The sequence below is a fragment of the Rhineura floridana genome, chromosome 3 (genome assembly GCF_030035675.1).
Source record: "Rhineura floridana isolate rRhiFlo1 chromosome 3, rRhiFlo1.hap2, whole genome shotgun sequence".
Classification (NCBI taxonomy): domain Eukaryota; kingdom Metazoa; phylum Chordata; class Lepidosauria; order Squamata; family Rhineuridae; genus Rhineura; species Rhineura floridana.
In genome coordinates, this window is record NC_084482.1 from 147,126,090 (window position 1) to 147,144,934 (window position 18,845).

At 41.5% G+C, this 18,845-nt stretch overlaps 1 protein-coding gene across 3 annotated transcripts in view; it reads right to left on the minus strand.

Annotated features, from left to right (window-relative positions):
- Positions 1-742: 742 nt before the first annotated feature.
- The window catches only part of ERC2 (ELKS/RAB6-interacting/CAST family member 2), an 872,358-nt gene continuing 854,255 nt past the window's right edge, over positions 743-18,845 (minus strand). For 2 of the 3 annotated variants that reach the window (XM_061622017.1, XM_061622019.1), the window contains 2 exons: positions 15,383-15,449; positions 743-817 (listed from right to left, as the gene is read on the minus strand). In XM_061622017.1, coding sequence (XP_061478001.1) covers positions 15,423-15,449 — 27 coding nt within the window. In that variant the 3' untranslated portion in view covers positions 743-817; positions 15,383-15,422. Of the gene's footprint in view, positions 818-12,151; positions 12,231-15,382; positions 15,450-18,845 lie in introns of those variants that run through there. The other variant, XM_061622018.1, reaches the window with a different exon arrangement.

Consider the following 18,845-nt stretch of genomic DNA (forward strand, 5'->3'; position numbering starts at 1 on the left):
CTGAAGATTTTAAGACACACATAACTACTGTAAAGTTTCAAAGCTGCAGTCCTATGTCCACTTATTTGAGACTGAGTAAGTGTTACTGAACTCAGTGGGACTGACTTCCAAATAACATGCATGGGAGAATCAGATTATATGCATCCCTCTAGGAATGCAGTACTTTAGGAGCTATGTGGTGGATTTTGCATGCCTAGCCAGGCTACTGAAGCATCCCTTCCAAAAAGCCAATCCCTCACACTGCATAAAAAGAGTTCCCAAAGCTCAAGAAAGCTTCAGCAATAGCCTCCTAATAGAGGAAGCGCTGTGGTTGCAAAGACAAGAATATTCCAGACCAGTGTGAACATGGAAGCATGTGCACATGTTGAAAGAGTTCTTTGGAAGCCACAACCAATGCTAGATGGGTCAGATGCAGAGAGTAAGCGTGTTATGCAATCAAGTTAATGCATGACTGAAATCCTGCTAAAGCCAGGGTCTATTCTACAAGCATCTCAGTAAGAGCATCATGTCAGTGACCTGACTCAGATTCCATAAAGTGACTTTTACCATGATGGTGTTGGGAAGAACTCTCTGTCCCAGTCGAGCACACCAACACAAGATGATCCTGTCCCATTTTCCAGAGACTACACTCTTAAGTTTATCTCTTGTACAGATTTTCATGTCTATCCCACAGTAGCCAAAGCAGTTTAGACAGCGCAAAAGTATGATTCATGTAGCATATATTTGTGCAGAAATACATTTGTGCAGAAATTTAAAGTATTACTGATTTTGTTTTCTTCCAAGTGTCAAATTCAGTCCTGAGCAGGTGGATCCCAAGCTGTAGATGCAAAACAAAGTTTTGATTTTTGATAGATACAAAGAAAACCAGATGCAAAACAACTTTTAAACAAATCTGGCATCTCCCATGTACATTTTTCAAAAAGTTTTTTTTTAAGTTGCCACAAAATTTTATGATACAAAGACAGTGAATAATTACTGTAAAATAGAGTGAGATTTGCAGATTTGAACTATGCATTTTTTCTTTTTTTACATTAGTTCATCTCAGTTAATTCTGATGCATGGCAATACCAGTTAGCAATGAGAAGGAAAAGGAAGCTTGCACATCTCAGGCAATGTCATAATTCTTATGCCTGAAAGCTGAATGGTTTCATATATCGCTAGATATCTTTAAAAAACTTGATAATTTAAAAGTAAAAATAATACTGATACAAGCTCAAACTGACAGTTAGCTGTGCTGACAAATCTTCTCCAAATCTCTGCCCCATCCCAATCCTGACAAAGGCATCACCAGTAGGAAGGTGCTGTTGCTGCTCTACCCCCCTCACTGCTGCTGGGCTATAAACTGACAAAATGACACCCAAGGCTTCCATAAATCTCCCCTATACTTTTCTCCCTTAACAGAAGCCATTCTGAAATTACTGACTAGGTATGAGGGAGAAATTCGATTTAGTTCTCATTTAAAGACGAATAGATCAAATTCACATTTTCTGAAACAGTATGAGAACTGCAACACAACCTTCCTTTGCAATTTGTACTTATCTGAGTTTTGTGATGCAGTTCTCCAACCAATGTTTACAAAAATGCAAATGTAAGAGGAAGTGTGTGCAAAAATGAGTATCTTTGTGAAAATAACATACAAAAATGCATTAAAATAGGAGAAAATGCTTGCAAAAATGTGTACATTAGTCATAACTGCCTACAGAAATGTGTTTATGCTAAAGAAGTTTCATTATGATTTTTTTTTAAAAAAACTTGCAAATTGCTTTAGAAATATAGAGAACCAAAACGGATAACAGGGAGATACATTTTCCCCCAGGCACCTGGTTGGCCACTGTGAGAACAGGATGCTGGACTAGATGGGCCACTGGCCTGATCCAGCAGGCTGCTCTTATGTTCTTATGTTCTTACAATCAAACATACAGAGGTAAACTCCCTCAGAACTTCACAGCAAATCAGAGGATATGCTACTTCACTGAAGATCATGCTTAGCAATCCCTATATAGCATACCTATATATATGTATATGTATGTGTTGTATTTTATGTATTTTAATTGTATTTTATGTATTTTAATTTATTTTAATGTTTTTGTGATTTTACTGTTTACCATTTTATTATGTACATGTTTGATTTTATTTTTGTAAGCTGCCCTGAGTGCCCTATTATAGGGTAAAAGGGTGGGATAGAAATATTTTAAATAAATAAATAGAAATAAATAAATAAAAATATAGCAGCCCACCCCCTCTTGGCTTGTTGACTTTAACACTAACTGAATTAACCCATAAGTTACAAACTGAATGATCCCTGCTGTTGAACTTGCAACAGTATAAAAATCTTACCATGCTGTGGTGGGGCAGTGATGGATTTTTCTGCTGGTGTTTAACAACAAAGGAGGTACGCTGGCATCCAGCAACAGTCAAGCACCATTCCACTCCCTCCGTATAACATCCTGGACACAGCTTTCTTCTGGGGCATTCAGAAGAACCACACCTGACAGTCTGCCTCAACTACATTGCCTCCAAGGAATTATGTGGGAAACTGATGGCCAAGAGTAACTACATTATTGGCATGAAGAGAATACTGTTTCATGCATTCAGGACAAATAGTAAGTCCACCCTACTAACTCCTTGGGGGGGGGGAAATCTCCCAAATTGACCCCAATATCAAAGACCTCTTTTTCCCTTGCTCCCCAAATTAAAGCCAAAACGTTTTCCTTCAACTTTTTAGTAAAGAAAACTAACCTGATTTAATTTCCTATCCAGAATTGGAAAGCAGGCTGTTTATATGTATAATAAATGAAAGGGTGTGAAGTACTATTAAATTTGAACACAAAACCCAAGTGGATTAAGTTTCAAATCACTATTCCAGATGAAAAATCAGTATCCCAGTGTTTAAGAGCCCACACTGATATAAGCCCTCTAAAATGTATTCTTACTGAAGTATACCGACTTAAAAATGTAGTCTACACACATAAGAACATAAGAACATAAGAAGAGCCTGCCGGATCAGGCCAGTGGCCCATCTAGTCCAGCATCCTGTTCTCACAGTGGCCAACCAGGTGCCTGGGGGAAGCCCGCAAGCAGGACCCGAGTGCAAGAACACCATTTTTTAAAAAGTGACTCTGCTTCAAAAGAAAAACTCATCATCTTGAAAAACTCGAGAAAGATTTGTGCCAGCAGCAAACAATCAACCGGGGAGACTTTCGGGGGCCCCAATTAGCATAGTGACGGGTAATGGGAGGTACGGCGTTGTGAGGAGAACGTGCCAGATAAGGGGAACTCGTCCCAGACAAGTAGTGTCTGTGACCTGTTCCAGTTCTCCTCACATCCCCAGGACTGCTGGTTGTCCTATCAGTCAGCCTTCGGATCTCCATGTGCTGTTGTTAAACGCCAGGTCGGTTCACCATAAGATCTCCCTTGTTCATGATTTAATTGTGGAGGAGGAGGCCGACCTGGCGTGCATAACTGAGACCTGGGTGGGCGATCAGGGAGGAGTTGCTCTTTCCCAGCTCTGCCCACCTGGGTATACGGTTCAGCATCATGGTAGAACCGAAGGACGGGGAGGTGGGGTTGCTGTGGTCTGTAGGAGTTCTTTCTCACTCACCAAGCACCCTGTCCAGGTGTCGACTGGTTTGGAGTGTCTCCACCTTGTGCTGGGCCAGAGAGACAGACTGGGAATTTTGTTGGTGTACCGCCCACCCTGCTGCCCAACAAATTCCCTAACTGAGCTGACAGAGGTAGTCTCGGAGGTATTGCTGCGGTCCCCTAGACTATTGGTACTGGGGGACTTCAACATCCATGCCGAGACTGCTCTATCTGGGGCGGCTCAGGACTTCATGGCCTCCATGACAACCATGGGGCTGTCTCAGGTTGTTACTGGCCCAACACATGTGTCGGGACATACTCTTGATTTGATCTTCGCCACTGGACATGGAGATGGTGATCTGGTGGTTGGGGTTTTTTCATCTACCCCATTGTCATGGACAGATCACCGCTTGCTGAAGTTTAGGCTCACAGCGACCCTTTCCCTCTGCAAGGGTGGGGGACCTATTAAATTGGTCCGCCCCCGGAGACTAATGGATCCTGAGGGTTTCCAAAGGGCTCTGGGGGATTTCCCGACTGAAAAGACTGGCGCTCCTGTCGAAGCCCTGGTTGGATTGTGGAATACGGAGATGACCCGGGCGGTTGACACGATCGCTCCCATGAGCCCCCTCCTATGTAGAGCTCATACAGCTCCATGGTATACCTCGGAGCTGAGAGCGATGAAGCAAGAGAGGAGGAGGCTTGAGTGCAGATGGAGGCGAACTCCCGACGAATGCAATTATGCCTTGGTAAGTGCCTCTTCTAAGCGGTATATAGTAGCGGTGAGGGTAGCAAAAAAGAGATATTTTGCTGCCACCATTAAGGCATCTCTCTCCCGCCCGGCGGAGCTCTTTAAAATTGTACGAGGGCTTTTACATTCTGGCCCTCAGGACATCATAGATTCATCTGTAGCCCGCTGTGATGAGTTCGCGAGGCACTTCCAGGATAAGATCGCATGCATTCGCCGGGACTTAGACTCCAATATTATGGCAGTGGGATCTAATGAAGCATCCAGAACACGGTCTTGTCCTTGTTTATTGGATGAGTTTCAGTCTGTACAGCTTGAGGATGTTGACAAGATCCTTGGACTGGTGCGGGCGACCACATCTGTGCTGGACCCTTGCCCCTCTTGGCTGGTGAAAGCTGGCAGGACCGGAACCGCTGGCTGGGCCAAGGAGATAATAAATGCCTCTCTGAGAGAGGGAGTGGTCCCTGACTGCCTAAAAGAGGCGGTTGTGAGACCGCTCCTGAAGAAACCCTCTTTGGACCCAGATAACCTGAACAATTATAGACCTGTGGCGAATGTTCCGTTCCTGGGCAAGGTGCTAGAACGGGTGGTTGCCGGCCAGCTCCAGGGGCTCTTGGATGACACTGATTATCTTGATCCATTTCAATCCGGTTTCAGGCCCGGTTTTGGCACCGAAACAGCCTTGGTCGCCCTGTATGATGACCTTTGTCGGGAGAGGGACAGGGGGAGTGTGACTCTGTTGATTCTCCTTGATCTCTCAGCTGCTTTTGATACCATCGACCATGGTATCCTTCTGGGAAGACTCACGGAGTTGGGAGTTGGGGGTACTGCTTGGCAGTGGCTCCGCTCCTACTTGGTGGGTCGCCACCAGAAGGTAGTGCTTGGGGAACATTGCTCGATGCCCTGGACTCTCCATTGTGGAGTCCCGCAGGGATCGGTACTGTCCCCCATGCTTTTCAACAACTACATGAAGCCGCTGGGTGCGGTCATCAGGAGTTTTGGGGTGCGTTGCCATCAGTACGCTGATGACATGCAGCTCTATTTCTCCTTTTCATCCTCTTCCGGTGAGGCTGTTAACGTGCTAAACCGCTGCCTGGCCGGATAATGGACTGGATGGGAGCTAACAGACTGAAGCTCAATCCAGACAAGACCGAGACGCTGTTGGTGAGTGCCTTCTCTGCCCAGATGGAGGATGTTCATCCTGTTCTTGATGGGGTTACACTCCCCTTGAAGGAACAGGTGCGTAGCTTGGGGGTTCTTTTTGATCCTTCCTTGTCACTTGAGGCCCAGGTGGCCTCGGTGGCACGGAATGCTTTCTACCATCTTCGCCTGGTAGCCCAGCTATGTCCCTATCTGGACAGTGACGACCTCGCCTCAGTTGTTCACGCTCTGGTAACTTCTAGGTTGGACTACTGCAATGCGCTCTACGTTGGGCTGCCCTTGAAGACTGTTCGGAAACTACAACTAGTCCAGAATGCAGCGGCCAGATTGCTGACGCGGACCAGAAGTTCCGCTCATATAACACCTGTTCTGGCCCGTCTGCACTGGCTTCCTGTTTGTTTCCGGGCTAGATTCAAAGTGCTGGTTTTGACCTATAAAGCCCTACACGGCATGGGACCGCAATACCTGGTGGACCGCCTCTCCCAATATGAACCTACCCGGACACTGCGCTCAACATCTAAGGCCCTCCTCCGAGTGCCATCCCATCGAGAAGCTCGGAGGGTGGTGACTAGAACCAGGGCCTTTTCTGTGGTGGCCCCCGAACTGTGGAACAGCCCACCCGATGAGGTGCACCTGGCGCCGACGCTACTATCTTTTCGGCGCCAGGTGAAAACCTTTTTATACTCCCAGGCATTTTAAAGTGTGTTTTAATGGTATTTTCATCATTATTTGTATTTTTGGATGTTGTTTGGTTCTTTTATTGTTTGTTTGTTTTGTTTTCTTGATTTATTGTATTTATTGTATTTATATATTGCTTGCTTTTTATCTTTTTGTACACCGCCCAGAGAGCCTTTGGGCTTAGGGCGGTATATAAATTAAATTAAATTAAATAAATAAATAAATAAATATATGGTAAATGGCAAACACCCTGTGCAATCACAAAGATCTTCATAGCAGGGATTTGTACAGAGTATTTTCCTCAAACATGCAATCATGTCAGAGTTCAAGGTAAATGAAAGAAGAAAAGCAGCAGTTCATTTCACCACATCCTGAGACATTCCTGCAGGTGCACCAATGCTGCTATTGCACCTAGTTACATATCAAAACAATGAAATAAAACAGGCCTGGTAAAATAATATATATTGAAAACTTGGGACTTATATTTGCAAATTGCTTCCCCTAACCTGCAAATAGACAGAAAGACTGGATCTTATAAGAGGAGAAATATTAAGGATAATCAGAAGACTATTTTATGATTTGTAAAAATGCATGCTCCTAAAATAACAACCCTTTCCCCCTGTTCAAAGCATTTCACATACATTACATATCCATATAGTCAATAGCCAAAGTCAATTATATAGTCAATGGAGTTACTTTAGTGTATGCAAAAAGTTTGTGCCACTTCGTTAGTTTTTAAAGTGTCACAAGACTTCTGGAATTTAACACTAAACAATGTCAGCGATGACACTGTTGATCAGAGCCTGCTGTCCAGATTGTGCATATGATGGATGCTACAATGCTGTTTATGGAAGGCACATTAATTTTCATCAGATTTACTTTCATAAATGAATTTAGAATCTGAGTATTAACAATAAATTAAATGAGCACTAGGCCAAAGAAAAATGCACAGAATCTATCTATTAATAAACACCAATTTCCAACAAAATCCAAGATAGGGCAATTCAAATAAAAGGCAAGGCTAGGCAAATAAGAACAGAATTGTTTCTTAATTACTGGAGCCACCAGCGATGGGAAGTAGATTTATCCCCATCCTAAAGGGTGTCTCATTGTGAACAAATTTCTCTTATATACATAAATTGTTGCCATTCAGTAATATGATGTGCCATGATGCACCTGGCAATACTGTTGTGATAGGATAAAACCTGCCTTCCAAACCTAACATTCATATGTAATGTAAACTATGGTTTAGCATTACATGCACAAGCAGCAGCAAGTTTCAGGCTTGCACACTACTGTTTTAAACTAACCAGAGTTCCTTATTGTGTCCAAACTCAGGGGAACTCTGGTTTGTTTAAACAATGGTTTCTTCAAAAAAGCCAGGATCTATCCATGGTTTATAATCCTACCTTGTTAACAAACTTTAGTATATATAACAAACAAAACAGAGTTCTCTGAATGTGGGTATAATTGGGAACTCTGATTAGCTCAGAAGTGGAAAGGGATGCTTCTCCCTTAGTTTCTGGTTCTTGGCAAATCATAGTTTGTAATTTCATCTGAACCAGGCAAACTATGGTTCATACAAGCCATAGGTTGTTCATTTGAATAAACTATGGTTTGGCATGAGGAAAGGAGAGGTGGCATAGTGTGAATACAAGGCTTGTTCATCTAACTTCAACTTATGGTTTAGCACTGCATATAAAATGAGCCTGAAATGTAGGGCCCATTCTTACTATTTGCTTCCAAGTGGCAGCCATTACTGATTTTTAACTACTGGTGCTATGTGCAGAGGCACATTCGGAAGTCTGAGCATATTGACTTTTTGAATCTTGTAAAGGGCTCAAAGACAGAACAGAATGAAATGAATGACTGAAAGTGTTTGAGGACTGATCTAAATTGCAGAACTGAAGTGTGAAATGGAGAATTATCATATAAAACTGCATAATCAAGATCTTCCAGGTGGTGCCATGCCTTTCTGAATTTTGGCTAATGTAGAGTTACCAGGTGTCCAGTTTTCACCTGGAGACTCCGGATTTTTGGGGTCTCCTCCGGGTATCTGGGTAAGGCACTTTAATTTCTGAACTCTCAGCTTTCATTAAAAAAAAGTTTCTAGGTTCTCGAGAGATACACCAAAACACCAGCCCCGCACCGCAACATCTGTTAAACGAGCTTGTAGCTGGCTACTGTAACCCCGTCCTTTCAGGTTTCTAGCCAATAAGTGTTGACCTCCAGGCAGTACCAACACCACATTGCGAGGTCTGAAAACAGTTGTTTCATACATTGAGTAAGTATATAGTTTTCAGTCTTTTTATTTCTTGTGTGCAGAAGTCAAACAAGTTTAAATTTTCCTGGGCTGGGTTTTCAAAACTTTCATGGTTAGGATTGTGCCGTAAATTAATGGGACTTTTGAATGAACATAGCAAAGAATTGTCTTTGTGCTTTAAATCTGTCTCTACCCCTCCAATCTTAAAGCAATTAGGCAGGGCTTACATAGGTATCACTGCTTTTATTTGGCAGGAAATTAATACTGATTTTATTTTTTAAAAACAATGTTTGCAATGACCAACTGGTTTTGACAATAAACTGTTATATGGGTTGTATGTATTTCTACATCAACTGTGTGTGTGTGTGTGTGTGTGTGTGTGTGTGTGTGTGTGTGTGTGTGTGTGTGCGTGTGTGTGTGTAGTCTTCCCAACAACCCTGTGAGGTAGGGTTGGTGACTGGAAACCAAGGCAGCTCACAACAAGAAATAAATCCCTTCAAAATCCAATAACCATAAAAACAAGTATACACAGTTGCAAAACAGCTTAAAGTGGCATGATTCTGAATTTTGGGATGGGTGAGTGAAGTTTCTTATCACTTGAGATTGCAGTTCTGTGCATGCTTCCTGGTTTGAATAAGCTCCATTCAATACATTGGGACTTCTTCTGAATAAACAAACATAAGATCACACTGCATAAATCTTTACAGGTTGTGTAAATAAGAAACATCTTTGACAGTCATGCTTATATAAATATTTCTTCATTTAAAGCACACGACTCCCCTAAAGAATCCTGGGAAGTGTAGCTTCCCCCTCACAGTTATAGTTCCCACCACCCTTAACAAACTGCAGTTTCCATGATTCTGTGGTGTGATTCATGTGCTTCAAAAGTGTGTTCAATGTGCTTTAAATGAATGGGGTGTATCTGCCCTAGGTATGATGTGCATTCATTAGTGAATTGAAAAGAACAATTTTAAAAGATACTTTTTTAAATCAGGGGAAGGGCTGTAGCTCAGTGGTAGGGCATATGCTTTGCATGCAAAGGTCCAAAATTCAATTTCTGGAAAAGACTATTGCCTGGAAATCTGGGGAGCCAATGCTACTCCATATCATCAGTACTGAGCTAGATGGTACTAAATGGCCTGAGTCAGTATAAAGCAGGAAAGAGACCCAAGGGCCACACTGACTCTAAACTTTATTTATATATTTTATTTACAACATTTATATACCACTTTATTGTAAAAAAAACCCTCAAAGCGGTTTACAGAAAGAATTCAAAGAATGAAATTATTGGCAAAAACAGTTAAAAACAGGTATTTAAAAAGATTCAAAATGATAAAACCAACAATGATTTAAAAACAGATAAAAAACATAATAGCTTCTACATGCCTGGGTAGACTTGCCTAAACAAAAATGTTTTAGCAGGTGCCAAAAAGAGTACAATGAAGGCAGGGAGTTCCAAAGTGTAGGTGCTGCCACACTAAAGGTCAATTTCTTGCAAGAGCAGAACAAGTACTATGTGGCACCTGTAACATGGAAAGCACACCTTGAACTTGGCCTGGTAGCAAATCAGCAACCAGTGCTGATTTCAGAGCAGAGGTATTATGTGCTGATATGGTCTCACTCATGTCAGCAATCATGCCATAGCATTCTGCACTAACTTCAGCCTCTGGGTCAGGTTGTGCTGCATGGGGATTTCTGTGACCTTGGCTGACTGGCTGCCAGGATTTTTTTAGTTTTGGTTTTTGGATAAGAATCCTGACTGGTTGTGGGATGCTGAGTTTTCTGCCTTACTCATAGGAATCTTGTTGTGGTTGGTATGGTATTGCATTTAGGAAATCATCACTGTCTTTCCTTTTTCTTTTTCTATTTGCATTTCATTTACCTTTAACCTCACTCCCTTACATCCACAGAAGCAACAACAGTGGTTCCATGAACTCAGCTCAACCCCCCTAAGCCACTGATGATGCACTTTGTTGTTGACATGATGGTTTGTTTCTTGCTTAGTAGTGGTACAAGGGAATTAATGTACTGGGAAGTGTGGCTGCAACTGTTATTCCCAAGCTGCTGCCTGTGAAGGTGGACCAAATCATGTGTGTTTTTTCTCTGTCAATTAATGCTGTCAAAGTGAGTTTATAGCAGCCCGCAGAGTAAGCAGGAAAGGGTTGAGTATCTTCTGACTTTTACTCATTTCTCAGACGTCTTTGTGAAGTGAAGGATCAAATCTGTGAAGAAATTTGGAGCAGCCATGTTAAAAGGTAAGGGGCAGGGCATTTCAGGCAGGGGGTTGCCAACCCTGCTTCAATATTGTCTTTGCAGAGGATCCCTAGTCAAGGTTTACCAACAGCATAATCCAAGCTATATCTACTGAGAAGTAAGTCCTACTGAGTTCTATGAGGCTTAGTAAGTGCATTTAGAATTGCAGCCTTCAGGGGCATCCATCTTTACTCTTGAGTGCTCCCATGTAACACCTCCACGACACTAGGTTCCTTTCTTCCTACAATGGCCTTCTGGTGACTGGCCTGGCCTAAGGGCACTTAAATCCTTTGTGCCAGAAGCAAGCTAGATAAATATTTCCTACCCAGGGCTCCACTTTTTAGCTATGATTTCTTAATTTCCAAGGAGGATAAATTGCTGAAAATGACTGAGCATCCCATCATGTTGACAAGCAAGAAGCTAATGGAGTATTGTAATGTAATAGGGTTGTCAGGCTCAGGGCCTGAGACTGATCCTGTATCTTTAGAAGAGAAAGTCAGCCAAGTGCAGGTGTTCTTGCAACACTGTCATTGGAAAAACCACAAGGTGGAATTCTCCCTTCCCCCTGCACAACTTGTAAAGATACAGAAGACCTCTTGGTTGCCAGGCCCTGCCTCCAAGAGGTCTCCTGTATCTTTAAAAGTTGTGCAGGGGAAAGGGAGAATTCCACCTCGTGGTTTTTCCCATTACAGGGTTGCAAGAACACCTGCACTTGGCTGACTTTCTCTTCTCCCAAAGATACAGGCTCAGGCCCTGAACCTGGCAACCCTATAATGTAAGGAGTTCACTTACACATATTGTGAATTTTCTGCTTCTGAAGGACAAGATGGATTCAGCCAGAGCCTGTGGAAATCCTCAATTACTGTTACTTTTATAAGAAAATTATTATTGTTGTTGTTGTTGTTGTTATATCCCGCCCTTCCTCCCAGTATTTTTATTTATTTAATTAAATTTATATCTCGGCCTTTCTCCCAAAGGAGCCCAGGGCCCAATACAAGTTTAATATCAATAGCATACTGATTAATTAAATCTTTCTTGCTTTATGATTCACCTCTTGATCGAAGGAAGATGACAGTGATACAATTCAAATGTTCTGAATTCAAAATGAATGTGCCAGCAAATGTAATGGCGTATTCATTAATATAAAATTTACTGCATTGGTATAAGCATAAGTTTTGGCCAGAAAGAAAGTATAATGAGGACAGAGGAGATAAATGAATCTGGGGTATGAATATTTGTCATGCTAAATTATTGTATTCTAGAATTAATTTTCCTGTGTTTTAATTTAATAAGAGACAAACAGACTTTTGTGAACATCTATTGTTTCTCTCTCATTTTCATTATTTTTTAAAATGTAAATGTGTCCCTCTAGTAATATAAAAAAGGTCTGTCACTCATATAATATGAACTGAATTTAATTATACACAAGACACATTTGGTTTCTTGGAGTCTTGTTCTTTTCACTGGATTGGAGAAGTCTGCTGAAGATCATGTCCAATATATTCATGAGTCCCTTGAGAGACTTTACATTGTAGAAGCTGAAACCATCTGTTCAATTTAATACAAGATACAGGATGTGATCCAGAAGGGAACACACAGACATTCTGGACTCACAACTATGTTATTTCCAGAGTTAAATTTTTAGAAGTTTCATTCAAAGAAGCCACAAACTGTCCTTAAAACTTCTCCTGAGAGCTTTCTGCAAGATAAATTCAAAGAGCTGGTTTTGACCTAAAAAGCCTAATGTGGCTCAGGACACCAATACCTCAAGGACCACCTCTCCCCACATGAACCAACTCAGACCCTAGGTTCATCATCTGAGGCCCTTCTCTATGTGCCTTCTCCAAGGAAGGTGTGGAGGGTAGCAACACAAGAATGGGCCTTCTCAATGGTGGCTCCCCATTTATGAGATGCTCTCGAAAGACATGCCTGGCACAATCACTATCTGTTTTAGGTCTCCGGCAAAAACATTCTTATTAACCCAGGCCTTTGGATCTTAATTTTCTGCTTATATTTTAGTGCAATCATATCCCTCTGGCTCAAGAGCACCGAAACTAAGGCCAAAGATAGGATAAATCTAAATCTATATTTCAGGAGAATCTGGGGAAATGAAAGCTGATGCTTCTAGTTCTGGATTCATAGCAGCCTCATGTTGGCACAACAGAAAATAGATTTAACAAGATTCTGGAATAAAACAATATGGTGTAAATTACACTGGCAACCAAAGGAATGGAAGCCTATTGGCTGTTTTACCTAAATACCTTTGCGCATGCATAGTAAGCAAATTTCTATTCTGTGTGTGTATGCATATGTGTGTACACACATACAGGATACGAGATATAAAATCTGACAGTGGAGAACTGTGTTGCTTGAAAGCAATAAAAGGAATGCTTATTGCAGTAGCATAAATTCTTAGCAAGGAAAGCATTATAATTACACATAGTATTGTATAAAAACAAGCAGCAATTTACTGGAAGATCACATTAACAAAGCAAGATTTTTTTCCAAAATACTTCTCAACAGTAGATGAGAGAAAAATCAGGATTAGCAGGAGATATTGTATCATAATTTAAGTGCTGGTAAACTTTGCTACCACATGTAGTCTGGGCATTTTCCAGCAGACAGTTAATCAAGCATATAACTCTTTTTAATTCCAGTGACACACACACTTAACTCTATACTGGATTGTCCACTTTCCTCTACTGGATAGTCCCTTTTCCTCTTTGTGTGGAATTTATTAGCATATCTTATATCTCATAGAATACACAGTTTTCATTTACATCTGTATAACTATATAGATTCAGACTTTGTTCTAGCATTGACAGCTACACCATATGTTCATAATGATCCCCTAATTTATGAATATATGCCACTTTGAAAATAAAGCCCAGTAATTATAGATGTTACTAAGTCAACAACTTCTAGTCAACACATATACGGCCTTATTTGCAACTAATGTTTAACCAGACCCATATTTTGAACTGAACAAGGGCAAAAGGATCAGTAACCTTGAATATGCCCACTGACTTGCTCCTGCTGTAACTACAACAAAGGGCCTATCCAGATTGCTACAAGTATTTATTTCAGGTTGCCATGGCACCACAGTTGCACTCTACACCTGAGACCATGACGGGGAGTTCCAGCCCAAACAGAGTGTCCCCCATTGCTTGCCTACACTTTCTGCACCCAGATGAAGAATATGGTATTTTATCCTAGATACAGTGCAGGCCCTATTCAGACACTATATAAATATATGGAAGGGGGAGGGATTGAGCATGTCCAACCTTTAGATCTCAACAATTCCCCTTGCCACTCAAGCTATGGTGAGTGTGATGAACAACCAGCCTACCTCCCACATTTAAAGGGTAAGGTGGGCAGGGAGTATCCTAGCAGTTTCATGGAAATCCTTGGCACCATCCTAGCTCCAAAGTAGAGGGCAAGGCTAGGGTTGTTTGGCAACACAGAGACAAAGTGGCAACCATCCCTTTGCTATTCAGTGGCAGACAAGCTACAGAAAAGGCTTGGGGGGCTTAGAATCCACTACTTGAAGACTCTCAAGGCTCCTGTCCCAATTGGCCCTTCCGTCCGAAGCAGTTACATCCAAGCCTAAGGGAAAGGCATGCTGGAAGAAGAGTGGTGGGGCTGGAGACTACAGCAAGGCCAGCCAAAACTTGCCAGTCTCTGCCGACCTCCATGCTCAACCACACACCAAAACAGATTTCCCAGTCACAAGGGAGAACTGTCCATAAGTACCATTGTTCCACTACCTCCATGTATTCATAAAGCATCTGAGTAAAAGGACCTTTACTTTGCGTCCAAGGAAGGGAGCGCAGAAATCCCACCCCAATGTCCCCATGCACATTTCCCTGTGCACTCAAGACCCCAATCATCCCCCTGTTGAGTGGGGATAGTCAGCAGGAGGTTTCTACTCGCATTTGCTTGAGCATGAGTAGAGCAGAGATCCTACTTTATCAGGGACCCCAATCACACAAAGGATTCTGCTCACATTCAAGAGAACTCAAGTAGAAACCCCCTGCAGATCTTCTCCACTCACCACAGGGATGGTTGGAGACTGAGTGTGCAGGGCAATTTGCATGGGGAAATTGGGGGGGGGAGCTTCTCTGAGTACTCCTCATAGAATGCAGAGTTTGCATCTTCACAAGCCTACAATGACAATCATATATTGAATAGATAACAAAGTAATTTTTTTCCTCCTTATAAAGTTCAACCTACCTCGTTGACATTAGAACATTACAGAACTGCTATGGCAGTTTTTCCTTCAAGAAACTTCATATTTTTAAACATAATTTCTTTATGCATTATTATTTGCCAATGAGATAGCCAGAAGTAAGCTACATCAAAATAAACAAATAAGACACCAGTATACAATTTGCATACTATCGGAAGTGGTGTAATCTGACTGAAGGCAAAAAAGGTGATAGGTGCAATAAATGAAGTAAACAAATATGAAGAAAAATATCATAAATTTATCTTGAATAACATGACAACATAACATTACAAGTTAGAATTGTCATAGTTAATTATGCTCATCCACAACTATTCAGAACTAGTGTCAACTTCTCAGTCCAGGCAAAAACCAAAACATTTATGTTATGTTAATGAGATAGGTCTGTCAATGTAGCTTACAATTCAAACAATATTAAATTGTGTCTAAATATAGAATAAAAATGGTATCTCACCCCTCAAAACAAAACTGGAACTTTGGCTTATAGGAACCGGTTAGGCCCATATTCCCTCCTCATCATCCTGCCAGTCAGACATTAGAAGGCGTTAGCATTGGAATGAAAGAAGAAATGATTAGTTACTGTGGTGCAGTTGAAGATACATTGATCTTCACTGATGAAAGCATTACGTTACTAAGGAAAATGCTGTGAAATTCAAGCAGCAACTATGTCATATCACAAGCAACACAAGCAAGAATATAAGGAGTCAGTCCTTGCATCCAACTGCAACTTTGAATCAAAAGTGGATTATAATTCATACTATTTGCAAACAAAGGATAAGGCTGCAGTCTTATGTGCACCTACCTGGAAGCAAGAGCCATGGGTCTCAGACACGTATTCTGAACAGACATTCTGAACAGACATGTATTTCACAAGCATATCAGCAATTTCTAGAATAAAAAAACCCCTCTTACTTTCTGTAAGGGACAAACATATACAAAGCCTGATAAAGGATAAAATAACTTAGTGAGATAAGTATACTGTTCCGTATAGTCAATGCAATCCATTACTGCATGGTGTATACTAGAGCTGGGCCAAAACTTCTGCATTTTTTACTGCTCATTCTCCATCAATTTATGACAATGGCATTCCCGCTTTGAGGGGGCATGTTTGCCGCCACCCATATTGAGAAGAAGGCTCGGGAAGGTTCGGGAAGAAAAAAGGGAGTCAGGTGTTGTTGTTAGGGCCAATTAGGAGACAGGGATCAGCGGGTATATAAGCCTGCTTCTCCCTGGAGGACCTGCATTTTTGCCTTGTGGCAGTAACATCCCCAGTCGTGTGCACCCTGCTCCGCGGTGGCTTCACGCCTCGCCGGATATCTCTCAGCTTTGACCTGCCTGGGCTCACATGGCTTGGGTCGCGTGAGCACGAAGCAGCTGCAGCCTTCACAAGGCGCGTGGCCACATTGTGGTTTTTCTCCACACAGCTGTTTGGCAGGCCAAGGGGGATGTCCTGCCGGCACCTTGCGGGTGGTCTGTGTCATGCTGGCCTTCTGGGGTCTTGCAGGAGTGGGCCTTTTGCTGGTGCGTTTTGGCGCCAGTCCTCCCTCCATTTATGTCTCTGAGGCCTCGTTGTGCCCTTCTGGAGCCATGTTGGAGCGGGTCTTCTTGTGCGCGTGCTTTGCGCCAGTTCACCCCCCTTGTTGTTACTGGCCTTTGCTGGGCCCTCTTCGGCTCGGCCGGCTGCATTGTCCCCCCCCCTTGGGGTGTCACGTATTGTTTGCATGTAGTTGAGTCTTATTACCCTCCCTTAGTTCGCCCACCCCCCTTCGTCGTTCCTTCGGCTTCCTTCTTGTTTAGCCAATTGGGGGGGGTTGAGTTGTTTGGATGGGGGGTGTCTAATTGAATTGCCTTATTAATTTTGTTATAAAAGAAATATATTTATATATATATTTATTAATAATAATAATAATTAATTTGATTGACTAATTAATATTGATATATTTGTATATATACGGATATCTAAAGGTTGCACAAATCCCTCATCAATAAAAAAATAGAATGAGATTTATATAAATTTGGAGTATTAATCATACATTAATCGTATATGCAATTTATATAATACACATATTAAACATATTTGTACGTGTGGAGTGGAAGTAATTTACCACAGTGTGCTGTATTTTAATGTTCAAATAATATGAATTGGTATAGACTGAGTTTATTTCTTTATTTATTGTATTTCTATACTGCCCCATTTATAGTAACCCACTGAGAGTCTCATGCTCTTATGGTATTATGGTATTATCATCCTCAACAATTTCCAAAAATAAATAAATAAAAATTGTTATTATTCATGGGCATACTAGTTATGATTCTCGTGCCTTTTAATGTGATATTGTTTCTTCCATCATATCAATTAAACTAATTAGTCAACCTTTGACTCAGGAGGTTTCGAGAAACAGATTTATTTTCGATTCTCTTATATTCTTTATTTAATTTTCGGATGCTGCTTCAGATGTGTCAGCTTCGTAATTTTACTGCCACATCTATCATGTATCGAGGAAATGATATATGCCTATACAACATCCTCTTTAGAGGTGCTTTAATGCAAAAAAATAAATAAATCCTGCCATTCAGAATTCCTAAAGGATTTAAATCATCTAATTGAGTGTGATTTATAGGAAGGTAATGGTTGCCATGTAAGTTCAAATGGAATGCTCTTCAGCTAGATAAAACTCATTGTGTGGATTCCATTATGAGAGCCAAGACATTTTATGCAAATGATTAAAAATATGAGATATCTTAAGCTCGATGGATCTGAATCCTGGCTGGTTATGGTTAGGTTAATTCTATTTCTAATTAGGGATCATTAGTAGTTAATAAGATTATGAAAACAGTTCTTTATATTTGGGAGTAGTACAAGTTTCTACATTATTTTGATATGCTTGGTTGTTTAAGGCATCCTGTTGCCTGCAGTTTCAAATGCTGTGTTTCACCCCTGAAATACCTAAATGAAAAATAAAATGTGTGCATTTTGAAAGTGACAGCTTGCTGGTCCTTGCCTCAAGGGCTGATCCAGAGTTTGGTAAATCTATACTATAAAGCTTTTATAGGGCTGGTTTAAATGGATTTAAATTTATAAGAAATATCAATTGTACTCTGCATGTTCCATAATACACAGGTACTCGTTGGATCTATGTCTATTTTACAACAGTTTCAAACACAATAGGCGATTGCTGCCTGTCAAATTCATATTCACACCTCTGGCTGGCAGAACTTGTTTATATTATTTGAAGGAGAACCTTCAGTGGGAAGCCTGCATAGGCTATGCGTGCATTTAGCTCCTGACCAGGCTGGCATTTAGATCCTGACCACTTCTCTTGGATTGTATATGTGATGCCAGACGGATGAGTGAGTAACTGAACATTTAGCCCATTTGTCTTATCCAAAATGAACTCTTTCAGGGCCAGTATAGCCTAGGCAATTGGTGGCCGGATGGAACCACTGCGCATAAGCACTCTTTCAAAAGTAATATGCTTCCATGATGCTACTCCCAATCCATATTTAGAGAATTTCATATTGCCATGATCTAAGGCCGATCCAGTGCATCATGTCATTGGTCCTATACTCACTCCCATTCTTTTTCAGGAGCTGGTTGGTCATTTAGTTTTTACCTCCAGGTCGTCTCTTCTGGCAGAGCATTCCTTCAGTGCCATGGTGATGTCATGCAAGGGGTGTGCTCACGTTTTTCATTTCAGCAGGGTCACAGACAGGATGAGGGTGAATTACCCCATGTGGCTGACCTTTTTTGAAGAACTTCAACAGCCGCTCTTTTTAAAGAAGAGGATTTGCTTCTCGAGGCAGAACTGTAGGTAAGCTCTGATGCAGCTGGTGGTTGGGATTTGGTCTATTTCAGGAACCTTGGGTGTGCTGAGCAATGGCCAGCTGCCTTGAGGGACATGGGGCTCACTCTAATT